This window comes from Camponotus vicinus, unplaced genomic scaffold, assembly GCF_025532165.1.
Source record: "Camponotus vicinus isolate PSW18456_S1 unplaced genomic scaffold, iyCamVici1.0 SCAF_2, whole genome shotgun sequence".
Classification (NCBI taxonomy): domain Eukaryota; kingdom Metazoa; phylum Arthropoda; class Insecta; order Hymenoptera; family Formicidae; genus Camponotus; species Camponotus vicinus.
In genome coordinates this window covers 2,414,250-2,434,614 of record NW_028141956.1, presented here as the reverse complement: position 1 = coordinate 2,434,614, position 20,365 = coordinate 2,414,250, and the positions used below count along the sequence as shown (strand labels likewise).

The window sequence follows — 20,365 nt, the reverse complement described above, 5'->3', positions numbered from 1 at the left end:
ATTTCTGGGCATTACTGCTAAATTTTTTACTAATGCCTAGTAATGCCCACCAATGCCCAAGCAAGACTAATAGGCTGCGTTCAGCAGAAAAAGTAGCTTTGCAACTGTTATAAAATTTTTTATATGATTGATTTATTACATTTAGATCGATAAGAACTAAGGGCAAGAACGGCCAAGAATTTCGACAAGAATTAATCGTATTGAAGAATCTTACAACAGTTGCAAATAAGTTGCTTTTTCTGCTGATCACAGTCATAGTAAAACTGTATAAGTTAATATTTACCTTAATAGATTTACATAAATACACTTTATTTAAATCATCTAATATACAGGGTGTCCCATTTTAAATAATACGCTCAAATATCTCCGAAACAGTGCGTTAAATAAAAAAATATTTCAAACAAAAGTTGTATGGCTTGAAGGGGGCCATCAGATGGTGTCATTAATTTGACCTTAAATAGTTACTTGAAGGTCACGTGAAGGTCACCCTCAATTTTTTAAATGGAACTGCCTATTTTTTATTGCATATTCTTGTAGCTTATCTCGAGAACTTTCCAAAACACTATAATAAAATATTTTTCCCTCAAGTACTTTTTGAGTTATAAGGCTTGAAATCATTTCTTAATTTTACATAAACCGTAAAATATCTTGTAAAATATTCATTTTTCGATTATCTTACCTTAATATTTTTATGTACAAAATAATGAGAGGAATCAATTGGTGTAAAGAAAACACATAGTTATTTTTAAGAAAAAATATGTAATTGTTAATTGCAAATTACATATTTTTTCTTCGAAACAACTATGTGTTTTCTTTACACCAATTGATTTCTCTCATTATTTTGTACATAAAAGTAGGGATGGGCGATGTTCGAAAAAAATATCAATGTTAAAATAATCGATTAGTTTAAAAATCGATATTTGAACATCGATGCTTTTTAAAAAATATCGAAGTATCGATTTTTTTTTTAATAGGACTGCTTTTAGAAACATTACCCCGAGCACATTTCCTCTCTTTCTATATCACTTTTATCTCAGCGATATAGAAAAAGAGAAAATGCACTCCGATAACATTTCCTAGAACGTAACCTAGAAAATGCATATACAGGTAAAAAAAATAGTACACCATCTTTCTTATATACTTGTAATTCCTTCAAAATCATGCTTAACTTTTTATTTAAGTTTTACTACAAAATATATTTAAATCAGAATCGTACATTTAATGTTAACTTCGAAGAATATTTATGAATTTCCTCCAAGTAGTAATAGTATTTTGCGGGTTCTTGAGCTATAAGTATGACAGGATTGACTTCGTGACTAGAAAAAAAGTTTTTATTAAATCTATAAAGAATGAGATAAAAAAATATCGATGTTGTGTAAAAAAGTATTGATAATCGATTAATTGATTTACAGAAACATCGACAAAAATAATCAATTATTAGGAAAAAAAATATCGATATTTAATTAATCGAAACATATTGCCCATCCCTACATAAAAGTATTAAGGTAAGATAATCGAAAAATGAATATTTTACAAGATATTTTACGGTTTATGTAAAATTAAGAAATGATTTCAAGCCTTATAACTCAAAAAGTACTTGAGGGAAAAATATTTTATTATAGTGTTTTGGAAAGCTCTCGAGATAAGCTACAAGAATATGCAATAAAAAATAGGCGGTTCCATTTAAAAAATTGAGGGTGATCTTCACGTGACCTTCAAGTAACTATTTAAGGTCAAATTAATGACACCATTTGATGGTCCCCTTCAAGCCATACAACTTTTGTTTGAAACATTTTTTTATTTAACGCACCGTTTCGGAGATATTTGAGCGTATTATTTAAAATGGGACACCCTTATATCCAAATTTCGATGATGACGTAACAAAACGAGAACAATAGTAGTGATAGCAGCGCTGAACCGGCGTTTACCGACCGGAATACTCAACGGATAACATCATAAGATATTTATACAATTTACCTAAAATTTAAAAACACGTTTTATTGAGTGTTGTAATTGTGACATAAAATTATTATTTGGAAAAAAAGACTTAATATTACTTTAATAACGTCCATAATACGCATTAATACTTCAATAAAACCTAATAATGCCCAAGTAATGCCCAGTAATGCCCAAGCAATGCCCAGTAATGTCCAAGCAATGCTCAGTAATGCCCAAGCAATGCCCACTAATGCCCAAGAAACGCCAGTAATTCCCAAACAATGCCCAATAAGTCTACCAATGCCTCAAATCTGTACACCGCAATGCCCTCAGCGGTTTGCCCCTCGGCTGCGAAGTATAAATGCTAAGTATACAATAATGTAACCGGAAATTCGTCTAATTCGGAAAGCAGAAAGGTAAAGACTATAATAAATAAATAATAAATAAATAAATAAATAAAATAAATATATATATTTTTCTTAGATATATAAGATAAGATTGAATTATATTATTCAAAATTATTTTTGCGCTTTCATCATTGAAATTTTCATACAGCATCTGCGAGAGACATTGTAAAATTTAATTACTCTTTTAATTAAAATAGTATACGTTTAATTATTTTGATTACTTCATTATTTTTAGTGAAAAAAAGAATAATAATTTCTAGAATAATAACTATATTTTTCTTCCGGAATCGATTAATCTATTATATAGGAAATCACAATATAAAAATTTCTATACACTTTAAATAAATCATATTTTTTCAATTAAAGCAGCATATTTTTAATGATTTCTTATTATTACTAATTAATCTTTATTATTTTATTATTTTTTACTTTTTATTATTTTTAAGTGAAAACAACAATAATTTAATAACTGCATTTATTTTCCTTCTAAAATCGATTAATCTCCTGAAAGATCTAAAAATTTTATATATATATATATATATATATATATATATATATATATATATATATATATATATCACTTTAAATAGAATATAATAGTAGATCTATATTTTTTCTCACAGTATAAATAATAATAATACAAAGTAATAAAAATACACAATGTTAAAAAGCAGAAGAAGGAGAAGAAGAAAAGGAAAACAAATACATCTACAAATTCGAATTTTATCGTTTAAAAAATTAATGTTAAATATGAAAATTAATATATGTATATTTTGACGATTTAGGATAATTATATTATTCGAAATTACATTTTTTATGTTTTCATCATTGAAATAACAATATCTGCGAAAATTATTATAAAATGCGCACACATTAATCACTTTTTCGATTAAAATAGTATACTTTTAATTATCTTTAATATTTTATTATGTTTTACTTTTTATTATTTTTAAGTAGAAAGAAAAACAATAATTTGATAACTGCATTTATTTTCCTTCGAAATCGATTAATCTCCTAAGATATCAATACAAAAGTTTTCTACAAATCTTGAATAAAATGTAATAATAAATTTATATTTTTTCTCAGAATACATAATAATAATAATATAAAATAATAAACAATACGAATATAATATTAAAGAGCAATAGATGGAAAAGAAGAGAAAGAAAACAAGTCTACCTATATATCGGTTAAAAAATTAAAATATATTAAATATGAAAATTAATATATACAGGGTGAGTTAAAAGTATGTTTTAAAAATTTGTGAGCGTGTTCCTGGATAAAAAAGAAGAACAAATGTTCATATGAACATATGGTCGCAAATGCTTTGAACGAAAAAAAACAAACAACAATAACAAAATTGTAAACGTTCAAATAAAGCATTATTTGATACTGCTGATTTATGTCCATTATCTCGACAACAAAGCATTTGCGACCATATGTTCATATGAACATTTGTTCTTCCTTTTTATCCAGGAACACGCTCACAAATTTTTAAAACATACTTTTGACTCATCCTGTATATTATATACGAAAGAATAGAATACATTTACACGATTTATGATAATTGAATAATTATATTCAAATTTACTTTTGTGTTATCTTATTGAAATTTTCTTGCAGCTTACCAAATAATTGAAAATGACAAAAATATATTTGACACAACTTGATTTGTTGAACCTGGTCTATCTCGATATATATCTTATGCATTATACGTGTAAATTACATCGAAAAACGGTGGGATTATTTTAAGGAGATTAATTTTCTTCCAATTCTCCAAGGGGAAACGGTTTTGGCGACGGTTTTTCATATTTAGATTCATAAATCTCCTTTCGTAGTTCCTCGGATGTTTGTTTATCTAGCGATTCAATGAGTCGTATTTTCTGCGCTATCTCCTGCTGTATTATGGGCCGATATTTCTTTCCCATTCCGAGATTTTCCATATCGTGCAAAAAATCCATCCTCTCTCGAATCCCTTGTACTACTACAGGAAGCAAAGCAACAATACAATTGCATATTTCTGTCGACAACGTCGATATGTACTACAAAAATCTATTTTAAATTTGGAAAATTCCATTTTTTGTAGAATCATTTATAAATGGCTAGCGATATTAAAAAGAGCAAACTTTTTTGTTGTATGTATTCTTTCTGTATATAAATCTTTAGATATCATAAAACTTCTAAACTCTTTTAAACCTTCAGGTCTGTATGATAAAACTTACAATCACTTAAAAGGTCCACATTTTCAGGTATCTGTGGCTCTCGTCTCTTCTTATGAAGGATCTTGGGACCATGAGGAGTCTCGGGCATATCCTTCCCATAAGCCATCATGCATGCCAAATGACGCTTTTGTTTTTCCATATTGGCTAATCGTGTAAAATGCATATCATTTAATGCGCCTTTGTGATTAAAAGTAAAGTATATAATTGGAAAGAATAGAATTATTTATAATTTTTACGTAAAGGCGCTGTCCTCCTGTATTGTTCCCTCTCGTAAGCACCGCTGCTTATAATCGTGTCCTGTGAACGTCTCCTCCAAGCACTAGGCAATTTAACCTATCGGAAGGAACGCTACGAGATAATATCTTGAAATCATTTTCTAAAAACGTTTTTTTATAACGACACGATATTTACTCGATTATCTTCGATTTTATCTTTGCTCTTCTTCGTCCTTTCAATAGAAGACGGTAAGGATTCGCCCTTGTCGACTGCTTCCTGAATCGTCTTCCTTTGCAACATTGTTAGCTTAGATTCCTCCATTAAAACTAATATTTGAAATTTTCAGAGATATTAAAAGCGTGATTTTAAATTTTAATTTTGTGTTACAAAAAAAAACTATATCTTTTAACTCCAATTAAATGAAACATCCTTTATATTTAATATATCGATCGAATATTTTGGTTACTATTTACTCACGCTTAATAAGATTTCTGGTTTCCTCGCTGTATTTTGCTCTTGGGGGATTGTGAAAAGCACCCACGCCCAAACCAACCCTCTGATACTTTCGATCCATTATTTTGAAAATTGTAAATTCTCAAGAGGAAAATATACGCAATTATATATAATTTACTGAACGGACTGTCACACGAATTTGCATTTGCTTACTAAAGCGACAATCACGCATGTACATCATCCCTCTGACTGTAATATAACATTGGGGGTGTCCATCGTGTTTCTATGACTACTCGGAAAGATGACTCAACTCGATCGAACTAACTTTCAAATTGGAATTAAAGATCGCAGCCTATTATATACCAGCAGATGCAGTAATTTCGAGAGATTCGTACATCATTCCAGCCACAATTAAAATAATTTAATTTACATAGATTTTGAAATACAATAATTATTAATTATGATTTTTTAATTTCCTGAGATCTTTTTAGATCTTGGAATCTGTAGGATATTTAGATCTAAAAATCTAGAAATTCTCGTTTTGTGTGAATTTATAGTTTTCAAAATTTAATTTATTAAGATTTCATAAAATTTAGAATCTCTTAAATATTAAAATAATATATAATAATATATCTAATTATCAAAAAATGTAAAATTTATAATTTAAATTTTTGTTTCCTTCTTTAATTTAATTTCGCTCTAGAAATATCTTAAAAAATCAATTAAAATATAAAATTACATTTAAAAATACAATTAAAAATTAATTACACTTAAAAATTACAATTGAAAATTAAATTAGCAGAGTTAAAAAAGGAAATTAAAAAAATTTTCTTAAAGAAGGAAAATAATAATAAACTCAACAGAGTCATCGGACTAATCGGACTAATCTACGCAACGCGTATAAACAAACAATGATCAATTCCGAGCGGATTGATCACCTTGTAGGATGCGCGTGTGCGTGTATTGTAGCGCGTGCGCGTTTGTTGGGTTGCTTACTGACAGGAGTCCGTTTTCACCCCTTGTTCCCCCTTCATTTGACACAGTAACCCTCGCGTTTTATTCAAGCATACCGACCCTGGAACCTCACAGTTTTCCGAGCACGCGAAAAATCGCGACATTTCCAACGAAGACGTCGCGTTGCGGATCCCGCATTTCGTTTCCGCAGCGCAAACCAGCAAAAATTATTGATTTCCCTTCACGAGCGAAGGGTGTTCGACAATTTGCTGAACGCTACTTGAAGCACACCTGCTGCGAAGGTAAACGGCGACGTGTATTTCACCTACTTTCATCATCACTGCGAGTCTTGATCAAGACTGTGTTGTACAAGGGTTGTCGAGGTAGGCAAAAATCGGATTATCTAATAAATTGTTAATTAATTAGTAAACTTATCACGTGAGTACGTCAGTTTAATTTGGAACCTTGTGTTTTCGTAATATTTTATTTATAAAGAATGTGCGTTTGTTTATTATAAGGAGTACAATATGTGATATAATTTCGTTTTAATATAATATTTGCAAAACAAATGCTTTATATTAAGATAATGCTTCATATTATTATGTTTTTTTAATTTAAGTGTTTCAGTGAAATTTAATAATGCGTATTTAATGTGTGCCTGTACTATAATAATATATATTCAATGTGTACTATAATAATGCGTATTTAATGTGTCATGTATACTATACAGGATGTCTCCAATTTAAATGTCAAAATTTCGGGAGCATATGAGAGATCGATAAACTAAGAAAAAAAATGTCCTTTTGAGATTTACTTTTGTTTCGTTTTGAAAAAAAGTGTAAAAAACAAAAAAATTACTTTTTTATTTATTTATTTATGTTGTCGCTTCCTTAATAAAGATATTGTTCAAAATGTTGGTCTCTTGGATCAATACAAGCATTGCATCATTGATATTTATTTTGATATTTATTAAATTGAGGACATTGTGATAAAGATAATTTGTGTATGTAAATTACCTATACGTAAATTTATAAATCTTTTCAGGAATATTTAAAAAAATAATATATAATCCGAGTAAATTCACAAAAGCCAACATGAAGATTGGATTATTGAAAAACTTTTTACACTACTTCAATCTGAGGCAGGGAACAATATTAATTGCCATATTTCAATTGGTAACAAAAATTTCTATGAAATGTTTAGCATCTCCTGAGCAATTATTCTTCACTGAATATAATTGTAAAAAATATTACAGTTTTCTTCCGGATTCAGTATGATATTTTTCATCCTGGCGCTAGCACATGCAATGGGAATTCAAGAAATGGTGGTGAGAGACACTGAAGATGCTCTCGAGAGAGAGGCTTTAGAGGAGATATCGTCGAATCATCTCAACACCAAGAAGATGGATCTGGCACACCATAATGCAACTGGTATATATTATCTAAATATTTACAAAAGAGACAAAAATTATTGGCGACAATAGCAAAACAAATATTATCTCCCTTTTTTTATTACATAATTTTTGAAAAGGCAATTTTATGTATTTGCAGAAATGGTATATGCAATGTATTGTGGCCTCGTCATAACAGTTATTCACTTCATCTCCACAATGTTACTTCTTTATGGAGCTTTGACGGTAATTAAAGTCATTTAAAAGTTTATTTAAAGCTCAATTTCTTTCTTATATTCTACATATTCCATTTTTAGAATAATCGTCATTTTATGGCGCCTTGGATGATGGTCAAAATCACTATCATATCAGCCCTAGCGATCTCACTATTTCTAGTAGAAGAAGACTGTCCTTTCCTTGCCACTTTGGGCGGAAGGGCGGGTATTTGCGAACGTACGTTAAAAATAAGAATAGTATAAGATGCCTCAAAAATTTCCACGTTACATATACAATGAATTCTTTTGATAAAATTTTTATCAATTCTAATTATATTCTTTCAATTTTTTAAGATTGCATAAAATATACATTTTAGAACAAATTATTTCGTATTGCATTTACCGAAGCATCTTATATTAATATTTTATATTAAATACATTTATTGCATTTTTTATTGAAGGATATAATATTTTCAGGTCTTATTGCCTTTTTCCTGATAATTATGAGCTTTTACGTTTGGTTCGTCGTATATAGTACTTATAAGAGCCTCGAGACAAAGAAAGGACTCACGCACGAAGTGCACAGTATGAAAAAAAAGTACGCGGTTCCTGTGCCACTGGAGGTACCAAAAGCGATCCAGGTTTCAGCGAACAAACCCTACGAGCTTTAAAGATATTATGAGGATAAAGATAGAGCAACGAAGAATTCGTGGATGAGGAAATCTGTGACTTCGCAAAGACGCGAGATTTAATCGCGAAGGAGCTCTCTATGGCGTGCAGTCTTGAAAGAAAATCGTGTGCTTTGAAAAAAATCATAAAATTGGAATAGTAATTTACGAAATGATTGCAAAATCGCACAAGAAAAGTGCATTATGTCGGAAATGAAAAATTAATTAACGGCGCAGAAAGTATCATGAGAAAAAGTATAAGTTCGACGTAGGACGTGAGAAGATAAGTGAAAAAAAAATATATATATTACTGTACAAAACCCCCAAAAAGTCCTGGCAAAGGACTTTGCTTCTTATATTTAACACGTTTCTTCTTGTCCTGTTAAAGTTACGCGCTTCTTTACGTTTGTGCGTTAAAACGGTTCTTTAATTCGACGCACAGATGCTAATGTCATTATAGGTATACTTAAATTATCCAATTGAAAAACTGCATATCCACTATACGCACACGTACGACACATGTAAGTTCTGGATTTTCACTCGTCGGATAATTCTGACGGATAAAGTAATCGCGACTTTAACATTATAATCTCACTGCTATACGAGTGCGCACTTCCTTTCGCGCGCAAGACTGAATTTAATTTTTTAACGTGAAATATTCTCGAGAGATCTTTGCTCGGTAGATAGTTCTTAACAATGTAAAAAAAACTTGATGAATTATAGATTAATTTGTTAAAGAAATAGCGGCAGGACTCCGCGAGTCGTGGCATATATATACATATACATACATGCATATGTATATATGTATGCATATATGTATGTATATGTATATATGTATACACATATATATATAATTAATTTTATTTCATATTTCAACTCAATCTCTTTGTGAAATTACAACTTTGTTATTTGCGGTAATCCGTGTGATATAAAGTTTGTAGAGTCACTTCTTGTGTATATGTATATTAAATGTATGGAAAAACATAAAAATAAAAATTACAATACATTCCAGTACGATACATACATGATATGATTCGACTATAAAACGAAACATGTTCATTTCAATCTCCAAAAACAGAATCTCCCGGTTATAAAATCAATTTTTGCTTCTATTGTAAAATGGTAATTTATCCCCTACTTTTTTAATTTTCTGAGCAATGATTTTAAATCTCATGCCAAAAGCTAAATATATACTTCATAAAAATGTCACGTTATTTCGCTCAATCTCATTCTCTTTTTCGTCCAAGCAAAGTAAGAGCAAGATTGATAGGACTAGATATGTTTCTGAATAATAAACAAGTTTGTGTGCCCCGATTATATTTGGTTAATCTCGAATTATGATTCTATAACCGGGAACGTAGTGTTTATATCGATAACTTGTTTAAAACCATTAAAGGGAGTAGAGATGTATATATCATTTTTATATATAACGTGTTTATATATAACGAAAAAATTTGTAAAGCTACAAAAACATAAGATCGATAAAGATACACGATTGCATTGCAAAGCTTTTACTGCACAGCTACAGAAAATGATTATTTGTTTTTTGCCACAATGATGTTTATGGCCAACATTCGCTTTAGCTATAGTTGCAGCAGCATTCTTATCTAAACTGTAAGAAAAAATGTGAGTATCACGTCAACAAATAACTTGCGGTGTCCCCTGTGTTATAGCTGGGGTATATTCCTTCTGTTTTTTTTTTTTTATATTTAAAAACTTGCTCTTCTATTAATAGGCGTCAGGGTGAATAGGCTCATGTAACAGGTTTATGACACAATCTCTGTTAACGCGGCTTGCGATGCTCGCGTCGATAATTTTTCTTTTTTTTTCTCTCATTTTCTTTTTCGAAAAATCGCGCACAATAGATCAACGATCGGTATCACCAACAATTAATTAGAACTCTTTATTTGGTCCTCTATCATAACATCCGATATGGACGTTATCTTTCTTATGAACAGCCCACATATTGCAATCTCAATGAGCAATGTACCTCCGCCATATTCGCCCATTTTTATTAGCTGATATAAATAAAAACAACGAAGGAACACGACGATCAGTCGTTTCTCGTCGTACGGTTAGGAATTCACCGCCGTTATCGTCCTCCAATCACGCTTTGTCGTCGGTCAATTCGAGAAACTGTGCATAAAAGTCTCTCGTGCATTCACCCTTGTTGTTGAATACAAACTTGTAATAACTACCGTCCGCACATATCACTGCACAAGAGATTGTAAACGTAAGAAAGATTGTCATATACATCGCATATGTATATATTTCGAAATCACAGCTTACCTATAATGCTATTGTTATCTTGACCAAACGCGCACATGCACTGGGGACCGCTCGGCACTTGGAATTTGCAGAAACTCCAACTCGAGCTAAAGTACTTTGGCAAAAACGTGGCGGACGCTAAACTAGATTGACGATTTAGTTTTTGATCTTCGACGGCGAATACGTGTACGGTTCCGTGATCACTGGCAACGCATAGCCACGTAGAATCATGATTGAAATTTATGCTAAGAATAAAACATATACATCAGTTGATGTTTAACATTCCATACATATATATTTTATCCATCACATCTCTTTTCGCACTTACCAATAAATATTTGCATGATTTGCTCCTCTTCTTAATTCGTTAATCATGTTACCGTTTTGCGTATCAAATACTCTTATCAGAGTGCCCTTCTCTGAGGCAGTAGCCAATCTAGTGCCTTGCAGGTTTAAAGCTATGCAAGATAAGGGCGTTTCATGCGCTTCTATATTTAAGGGTTGTTTCTCTGTATTAGCCAGATCTATAACTGAAACAAAAGCAAATTTCGCTGTATAACATGTATAAAGCGCATTGTTTCCTTGCAACCAAATTTTACCTTGAACGTGGCCGTTCTTTCTTCCGGGAAAGGCGAGCAAGGAGTTGTTACTATTCGGGCATAGAACGCATAATCCTCGCGGATTAGGATTAGTTTCAAACACGTGCAACTGTTGGGGATTTTGCGTAAATGTGTACACTTTTATAACACCTTCTAATACTACTACTATCCTGTCCCTCCTCAATTTGACTCCTTTTACAGATGCATTAAATTCTAAAGTGATTGCTGGCAATTTTTTTATATCATCCCATATCATAACTGCAATTGTAAAAATACAAATGATATCTGTTTACAATATTTATAACATATATATGGAAAAAGTAAAAAACCTTTATTTGTTGGATACATTGGCTTCGCTCCGCCGCCAACTAACGCTAAATAATTACATCTGAAAAGCATTTCTACATATCCGAGACCTCCGTCACTAAAATCGTGTCTCTCTTTCTCTTTCAATGGGTCACAATTGTAAACTCTGAATCCATTCTCCATACCACAAGCAAAACATCCTGCAAATGCGTGAACAAAACTGATATCTTTATCTGCTTATATACATCCCTTTTCTCAGCAATATTAATCACATTTATGATAAGTACATATTAACACAAATACATAAACTAACTGGATATGATAAACTCATACATGTTAATGTAATATCACGAACATGAAACGTGCAATCATACGTAACATATAACGTACATACATACGTACATGTATATACATATATGACATGACATGATTTTGAAAGTGAAAAAAAATATTGATGAACATTGAATCATTTTATTACATTTTTTCTTTTACAAAAATTAGAATAAAATAATTTATTGATAAGAAAATAGATGATCGATACGAGTCGAAATCCACGTGCGTCCCGAGTGACATTTCAATGTCGAGAGATCATTGACATTTTTTCCGCGAAGCAAGGAGGTTCGCGGAATGAATTAATTGTCAAACAAGATTACGATCCACGAATGCATGGAGATGCAGGAACTAGGTTAGGAACGATAAACTCCGTTACGGTCCGCGACATCGAACGGTTTCCGCGGTCAGGATCGCGAGGCTGTAAGCCTGCTGACGTCCTGACGTCAGGAGCCTGGCGTCAAGCATCGCGTCGCGGTCGCGTTTGGCTCGTATCGGCATCGGCGACGTAAACATCTCGCGCGAGTGAGGTTAGACGGAGCGGATCTGACAGTGCGTGGGATAAACGCGCGCTGTCAAACGTAGGCGCGTGGAATCGCGCGCGACGCACGCACTTACCTTGGTCCTGATTGAAGCCGGCGTAGAGCAAGCCGTTGCCGTGCGGGTTCCCCGCGGTCAGGTTCATCGTGGATCGCCCCGATGACGAAAAAACATCCGGATCCAAATAAAATCTCGCGCTCGCGTCGCGACACTCGGTCACATCCTCGCCGGTTAGAGCCGCGATACTTCTCCCCGTTCGCCGCTACGAGCGTGGTCGGGAGAAGACGCATGTGTGCGTGTGTGTGTGTGTGTTTATGTGTATGTGACACATACTTGATGTCATGTAATACGTAGGAAATATTGAATAAAAATTTTAATTAAAGTAAAACTTGTATTAAATATGACAATTTAAATTCGGAAATTTTTATTAAACTGTTAATTATAAATTATTATAAAATTTTAATTCAATATAAAAAAAATCGCACGTCCATGCTGTCGCACACACATGCGCGCGCATCTCCAGCTTTGAAGTTTGATATACTTATATCGAGTCAACGACGTAGATATTTGATTTGATAAGATTGTTAAATAAATAAAAACGAAATTATCTTAGTTAATTTGTTATGTACCATATATTTATATAATAAAATAATTGACACATATTATATATAATATAATAATTAGCATAGATAAAATTAAAAAAGAAATAGAGCTATTTAATGTGATATTTTTTTAATATAAGGGCGTGTTTTTTTATGATGTGAGTTAAACAATTAATAAGAATTTGTAAGAACAAACCGAATCGCCCAAAATGATACGAGGCACCCTAATGCTGTCATGCTAACTGTTGCCATATTAGCATTATTACAGTAATCTTTATCACACATAAGACAACTTGTGCTATCTATGGTTATGGCTTCAGGAAGAATATTGAAGCTACAGGTGCGAAAAAGAAATTCAGTACCGTTGGATAATTCTGGAAAAAAATTGTATTTATTATTAACAATTCTGAAATCGTTATGTATTAAAATAATATTAAATGATATATTAAAAATAATATTATTAAAATAAAATAAAGGAAATGTGTTATGAAAAAATAAGTTACATCCATAATATACATATATAATCAAAGTATTATGCTATTAATGATGAAAACAATATATTAATGTGCAAGAAGCATACAACTTTTAAAATTTTATAAAAATAATGTTCTATATATAATATATTAAATATAAGATTAAATATATAAGATTATTAGAGAGCTTTTTATGCATAGTTATATTCGAAATTTGTCTCAAGTAAATTTCTTTCTCTTACTTTTAGAAAGATTAAAATACCTGATGTATTAGAAATCATTGTATATAATATATGTTCATTCGCCGTTCATCGCTTAGTACTTACTATAATTACAAATCCCACAATTAGCGTTAATTGGACAATCTATTACCTCTTTCGGTGATGGTTCGTTTGCACAAGTTTTACTAATTCTCGAATCGCACATATAACATTTCGTTGCCTCTCCTTAGGATAAAAATAATAGATTTTAGTAAAAATATTTTTGCATACAATTATATGTTGAATTAATGGAGTCAAGAGCAAGAAAAATCTTCACCGATTATAGTAATTAATTAGACTTAAAAATGAGATTTTTCGAATAAATTATACGAATGTTAAAAAATAATATCTCCTATTTTATTAATTTTGATATTAATTTCACAACAAATTTATGATGATTCTTAAAATCAGATTTTATAGTAGATGTATATGGTGTGAAGTCCTTGTAACTTGATTTGAAAAGTTTGTCATTTCTACAAAATTAGCGTTATCGAATAAATCATCAAAAATTTATATAAAACGTACCATAATGAAGAAGAGCGAATGCGACTACCAAAATAGTGATAAAAAAAGAGCGAATTTCCATTTTTAATGTGCTTTGATTTATGTCCAATCAATGACTGTCGTCATACGTTGAGAAATCTAGAATAGACTTGCCTATGTTATCATCATTTTTTCGCTATAACTGATTGAGATAAACGATAGATTATCGCTTGGTCTCCACCACGCCCTTATGCGATAAACAAATAAGGAAAAATAAATTTTCAAGAATTCACTTACTAATAGTGATACTTAGAAGAACTATATATACTTTCCATTATATAAAAACACATTGTTTTCCTTTGTTAGCAAATAAATTTTTATATATAAAATAATATAATATAATACAATTAACATAATCTTTAAATGAAAAATGAACTATTCTATATTTGTTACATTCTTTTATATTCATAGAAAAATTTTATTAAGAATTTCTTTGAGGTACAATATTTCTTGTAAAGAAATATGATATTAATTTTGCACAATATAAATAGCAAAATATTTTAATTATTTTTCTAACACAGCAATATTTTGTAATGATATAATTATACACACACACACACACACACACACACACACATACACATAAAACATATATATATATATATTCATTATTTAATAATTTTATATATATAAAACTTAAAATTAAAGAAAATATCATTTGTAATGAAAACCATTTTACACTCATAACTCGAATTCTCTCCATAAATTAAAAAAAAATTTTATTATATATTTAGATGTAGTTTCTTGTTATTATGAACTATTTTATAAATATTATAATTTAAACAAAATCTATACAAAAAATTTGATATTAAATCATTTATATCATATTAAAAACTTAAAAGATGCACAATTTGCGTGTGTATACGTATGTGTGTTCATTTTATTAGTATTATTACATATTAGGAGTGTCCGTACAATAATAATTCTTAGTGTAGAATAAAATTTTACTAACTATGTATTGCTTATCGCGAGTTTGCTGCTAAAAAATCACAAAATTGTTATAATAATTCTACAATTGATAAGCTTCTGATAATCAACTTCTTTTTCATCAAATATATTAATATTTAATCAATTATAATCAATATTTTTTATCAAATTTTGCTTTATAATATATCAATATTATATTTTGCGAAGCTATTCTGTTTCCCAAGTATTTTTTAAGCTTCATATATAAAGTTCATTAAAAAATGTAAAGTATGATATGTGATTGTGAAATTCATTAATGGACAGTATTATCCACGTAAGCGTAACGCAATTCCATTTACTGCATCCGGTAACGTCATCGTAGACGGGCGGGTACTCTTAATCTTAAAACATAAATAGAGAGAGCTGAAACGCACGGGAAGACTTAATACTAAAGGATACAATCACTAAAACGTTTACTGTTGATTGAATGCACACTTCTTCAGGTTCTTTTGGCACACGAATACGAAATAAGGATGCCTACGACAAAGATTTGTACAAATGATGCGATTGAATGAAAGTATACGAGAGCAAAACTAACAAGTTTCCAATCTTGTAAAAAGAAAAAATGCATATTCCTGATGTGAAACTTAAGGAAATGACAGCGTATCATCGCAAGAGAACAAAACGCTTTAACGTCAATCAAAATAATTGTAATACAGAATAAATTTGACATTTAAATTTTGTTTGTGATAAGCTTAATGTAAAAAATTCTTGTATATAAAATTATATCTATAATCATTTCATTGCAAAGTATTGCGAAACAATATATTTTCTAGCCTCATAATTGTCCCGATGGATTTATAATATCTTATAGTTTTTATAATAATATTTATTAATATATCTATATAATATTTTATATTCAGTTATAGAGTTCATTAAAATTACCTACATGAATAATAGATCCAATCAGAGAAAAGACTGAGAGATGTCATAACCTGCTTTTAGGTGATCTCTGAAAGCGATACACCCTCTATGGACATTGAAAACGTGGACATGAATTACAAAGCCAAAGTCCATAAATGTTATCAGAGGGTAATATATAATGTGCACAATTTCTGGTTTTGTTCCGTGCTATGTGCACGAAATGCCGGTAGCACCAGTGCTGTATAACAATAAGATGTTTATGTATGTAAATTGATAGTAAATAAATTATTCAATCGCGAAAGATACTGTAATATTCAAAGATGAAATAAATATTTTTCTATATTCATTGTCATATTTATATCTTATTTTTATTTACAAAACACAAAATGCCTGCTGTGGGATAAAAACATTTTTAACCGTATTTCTCTAAAGCTTCTTAATTAGCAGTAAACTGATCTGTGATATTTATCAATCATTTTTTTAATTATTTAAAAATTTAATTATTAATACATGTATAGAATTTGTCAAATTAACTCTGATTGTCAAATAATCACTGATTCTTCTGAAATTTTTATAATTAAGACTCGAAAAATATAGATGTTGCAAAATATTTTAAGTCTCTTCCTTTATATAAAATAGAAAGAATTCATATGTTCCATCCTAATATAGCTAACATTATTTATATATTTATATTATAATTTTCATACCAGCATAATACTTTTATGCTTAATACTTTATATAATACAATGTACTAAATTATAAAATTTAATATAATTACAAAATAGTATTACTATTAATAAATAGGTTGTATGCATACTGTCTTTTAGTTTCTAATCATTTCCAATCTATGCATTTCTATCCAATATATTCTCTTCTTCGAGTTCTTGGATTATTATGGTTTATTGTATTCCTTTGTGTTAACATCATAAAAATTACCATCGCTTGCCATGCTTATTCCTTCCATCGGAATACTTTCTATGGACATTTGTTTTCAGGTATAGATATTCAAATCACTGTAGTTGCCTTTTTCTATTATCTATTCTTTTCTCGATTATTGTCCCTTTTTCTTTCATTTTATTTAAAAATATTAATATGATTAATATAACAAATATTTATATAATCTTGGTATCTCTCTTAGTCTTCCCCTTCGACCTGTTCGGCATGGGTGACCCTATCAGTAACTACGGTCGATATTCATAATTCACTTTTATATTTAAGATCATACTTAAAATTATCTTAAATATAAGAAAAGTCTATATGAATATCGGCGTATGTTACCGCCGGCATAGCTCTCAGGTTCATTAGAGTACTCAAACCTCCTCACCCGGCAAATGCCTCCGTTAAGGTGGAGATACTATCGAGGAGGAAAAATTTTGTATTTTCTTTCAATACAGAATTTAATACAAAAGTAAATGTAAAATATAATATAATTTGAAATGTAATACAAAATAATTTATAACATGGAATAATTTATTACACGAAAATGTCCAAAATATATGTATAATATTTTATAATATAAAATTTACTAAAAATTTTTACATAGTCCAGACAAGATTAGCGATGATTAATCCCTAAGATTATTGGAATTTTAATATATCTTCCTTAGCATTAAAGGAATATTAAAAAAATTTTAATGCTCACCCAATAGCCCTAACAATCCTTTCTTTTTTTTTTTTTTTTTACGTGGGGAAAATGCTCCTTATGCACACCCCGGCGGGACCTATTTAGCGGCCTCTCACATACATAAAATTTCGTATTACATAAAAGTACATAAATTTCGTATTACATAAGTACATACAATTTCGCAAAAAAATTCGTATTACTATAAAAATTATTGAGTGTTAACAATTTAATTTTCATCCTTATATAAATAAAGTACCTATAAAAAAAAAACACTCAAAAAATATTGGCCTCTTAAACATTCTTAATATTAATAATATAATTATTGAAATATTGATTAATCTGTTTTCCCTAATATTATTTAAACCTACATTTCCTAATTCTTTGAAAGATACATAATATATTAATCACCTAAATTAATCACATAATAGTCCTAACAATCCTTTACTTCTTAAAAGGAAAATTAAAAAATCCTAACGATCACCTAAACACATAATAGCCCAAACAATCCTATTTTTCGATTAAGTGAAATTATTCGAGGAAAGCCTATCTCTAATCACGTATATTTTAATTACGTGCCCTAATTACATTCTCTAACCGCGTGCCCTAACCGCGTGAATAAATGTCCGACATTACGTACTATTGTACGTAAAGCTTTTCTTCAGGCCAGTTGAACTTACTTTTCGTTGATCCTGGCCACTTTCTCGTTCGATCTCTAATCAGAGATCGAAAAAGGAGATAAGCACTCCTTCTTTTGCCGATTAATTAACGGCAAATGAGCGTAAATATTTCACGCTCATCGTAACGATCGCTCGATTTTACGATCGTTCGTTAAATATTTGAATATAATTTTATTTTAACTCAAATAAAGCCAAATTACAACAAATTTCTGTATATTATATTTCCTAATAAAATATAAAATTCATGTGTGTGTATAACTTTTATCATATTACAAATTATTTAATTAATTAATCATTTGGCTTTATATTAAGTTAAAGTAATGTTTAAAAACAATATCTACAAACAAATTCTACGATGGATGAACTATAAGAAATTAGAATAAAATAAGTGCGCGTTATAAAAATAAAGTAGCATCAAAAATTGATAAAATTGATAAAATTATTAATGCGTGCTCTTTATTTAATAAATTAGACAAGATCTTTACAAAAAATTTTCTTTTCTTGACTCTCTTTTTTTAATTAATACTTCAATATATTTTCGCAATAGATGCAAAGCATTTCGAAAGAATTTATTAAAAGTTATTTAATTTAAATAATCCTAGCTCATCCATTTTAAGGCAACGGATTACTACAATCTACAACCTACAATCTACATCTACATCTACAATCTCTACGAATTCGTTACCTTAAAGTTAAATAAAAGTTTTTCTCACTCACCGGCACTGATGCGCAACAGCGGAGTTATCGAAGCTACGTTGTCTGTAACATACAAATATAAAATTTATTTATAATAATGTTCACAAAATACAATCAATATTTCAAAAAATTTTTATTGTTCGGAATTTTATATCCGATGTGAAAAAAAATAAACATAGATAAACGTGTGGAAAGATTTTATAAATTTTTGAAACTGTTTTTTAAATAGAAAGTTTTATATGACTTTTATAAAAATCTTTTTCTCTAATTTTCTCTTTAATTCATTTAAATAATAAAACCGAATTATTATGGGTACAATTTATACCAATTGATATACAAATAATAAATATTCACCATCAGGTTGCTCCACCGATGCAAGGTGCCTCTCCCAGGCCTCCTCCTCCTCTCATGTTGTTGACGCGCGATACTTTTAACGACACTCCCGCACTCACGAGCGATATTTCTATATCGCTATTTCCGCTATTTTACGCGCGATACTAAACGGCACTCCCGCACTAATTCGGTACGATTAAAAATTTGGTCACGCGATGTATATACTTAATATATATATACTTTGTCCGACACTCCCGGTTTCGGTAAGAGCGAAAATCCCATTTCCTTTCACGAGAATCAACTTCGAGCCAACAGGTCGGGAATGCAACGATACAACGAGCAAAAACTAGGCCCGAACCGGAAAGAAGACGAAACGATTGACAGAAATAGAGGAAAATGAAGTTCACCAACTCTTTTTCGCGCATAATTATTCTATCTCGTATCGAACCTGGACCCGCTAAGCACGATTTCAGGTGCTTCGCCCGGACATATCATGCCTCCCGCGGTTGCTATATGCTACACCAGGCTGGTAGACGGCAAAAGAAGAGGATACCCACATTTTTTAAATGCTAACATTCAGCAATTTAGAAAATGGGGAGGCAACCCCTTTTACCGAGCGAAAATCGTGCCTAGGGATCCACTCGACTCCTCGACAGGGTTAACACACGCACTGCGTGTGGCTGTAGACGAGCAAAAAGAAGGGACCCATTGACGACCATTCCGAGCAATCGATCGAGTTCTAATCAATTCGGGCCGAATCACTTGACGAAGCACGAAGCGCGAGTATACGTTGCATAGCAGCGTGTGTAAACTCGAACATCC

General features: G+C 30.5%; 4 protein-coding genes across 4 annotated transcripts; 1 reads left to right on the top strand and 3 right to left on the bottom strand.

The window, feature by feature from the left end:
* Positions 1-3,819: 3,819 nt before the first annotated feature.
* Positions 3,820-5,517, bottom strand: LOC145966391 (UPF0193 protein EVG1). The gene is made up of 5 exons (XM_083090445.1): positions 5,261-5,517; positions 4,979-5,109; positions 4,804-4,900; positions 4,568-4,711; positions 3,820-4,329 (listed from the first exon to the last, which is right to left on the bottom strand). The coding sequence occupies exons 1-5, from the start codon at positions 5,355-5,357 to the stop codon at positions 4,103-4,105; spliced, it is 696 nt and encodes a 231-aa protein (XP_082946571.1). The 5' UTR covers positions 5,358-5,517; the 3' UTR covers positions 3,820-4,102.
* A 650-nt stretch (positions 5,518-6,167) lies between these two features.
* Positions 6,168-9,794, top strand: LOC145966454 (uncharacterized). The gene is made up of 6 exons (XM_083090509.1): positions 6,168-6,573; positions 7,235-7,365; positions 7,446-7,620; positions 7,741-7,826; positions 7,898-8,033; positions 8,273-9,794. The coding sequence occupies exons 1-6, from the start codon at positions 6,183-6,185 to the stop codon at positions 8,464-8,466; spliced, it is 1,113 nt and encodes a 370-aa protein (XP_082946635.1). The 5' UTR covers positions 6,168-6,182; the 3' UTR covers positions 8,467-9,794.
* LOC145966455 (WD repeat domain phosphoinositide-interacting protein 3) lies at positions 9,309-12,787 on the bottom strand. Its single transcript, XM_083090511.1, has 6 exons — positions 12,585-12,787; positions 11,660-11,836; positions 11,331-11,588; positions 11,060-11,261; positions 10,753-10,976; positions 9,309-10,676 (listed from the first exon to the last, which is right to left on the bottom strand). The coding sequence occupies exons 1-6, from the start codon at positions 12,649-12,651 to the stop codon at positions 10,570-10,572; spliced, it is 1,035 nt and encodes a 344-aa protein (XP_082946637.1). The 5' UTR covers positions 12,652-12,787; the 3' UTR covers positions 9,309-10,569.
* Positions 12,788-12,905: 118 nt separating this feature from the next.
* On the bottom strand, positions 12,906-14,499 carry LOC145966456 (uncharacterized). Its single transcript, XM_083090512.1, has 3 exons — positions 14,367-14,499; positions 13,908-14,027; positions 12,906-13,482 (listed from the first exon to the last, which is right to left on the bottom strand). Exons 1-3 carry the CDS (start codon positions 14,425-14,427, stop codon positions 13,280-13,282), a joined length of 384 nt encoding a protein of 127 aa, XP_082946638.1. The 5' UTR covers positions 14,428-14,499; the 3' UTR covers positions 12,906-13,279.
* Between the last annotated feature and the right edge of the window lie 5,866 nt (positions 14,500-20,365).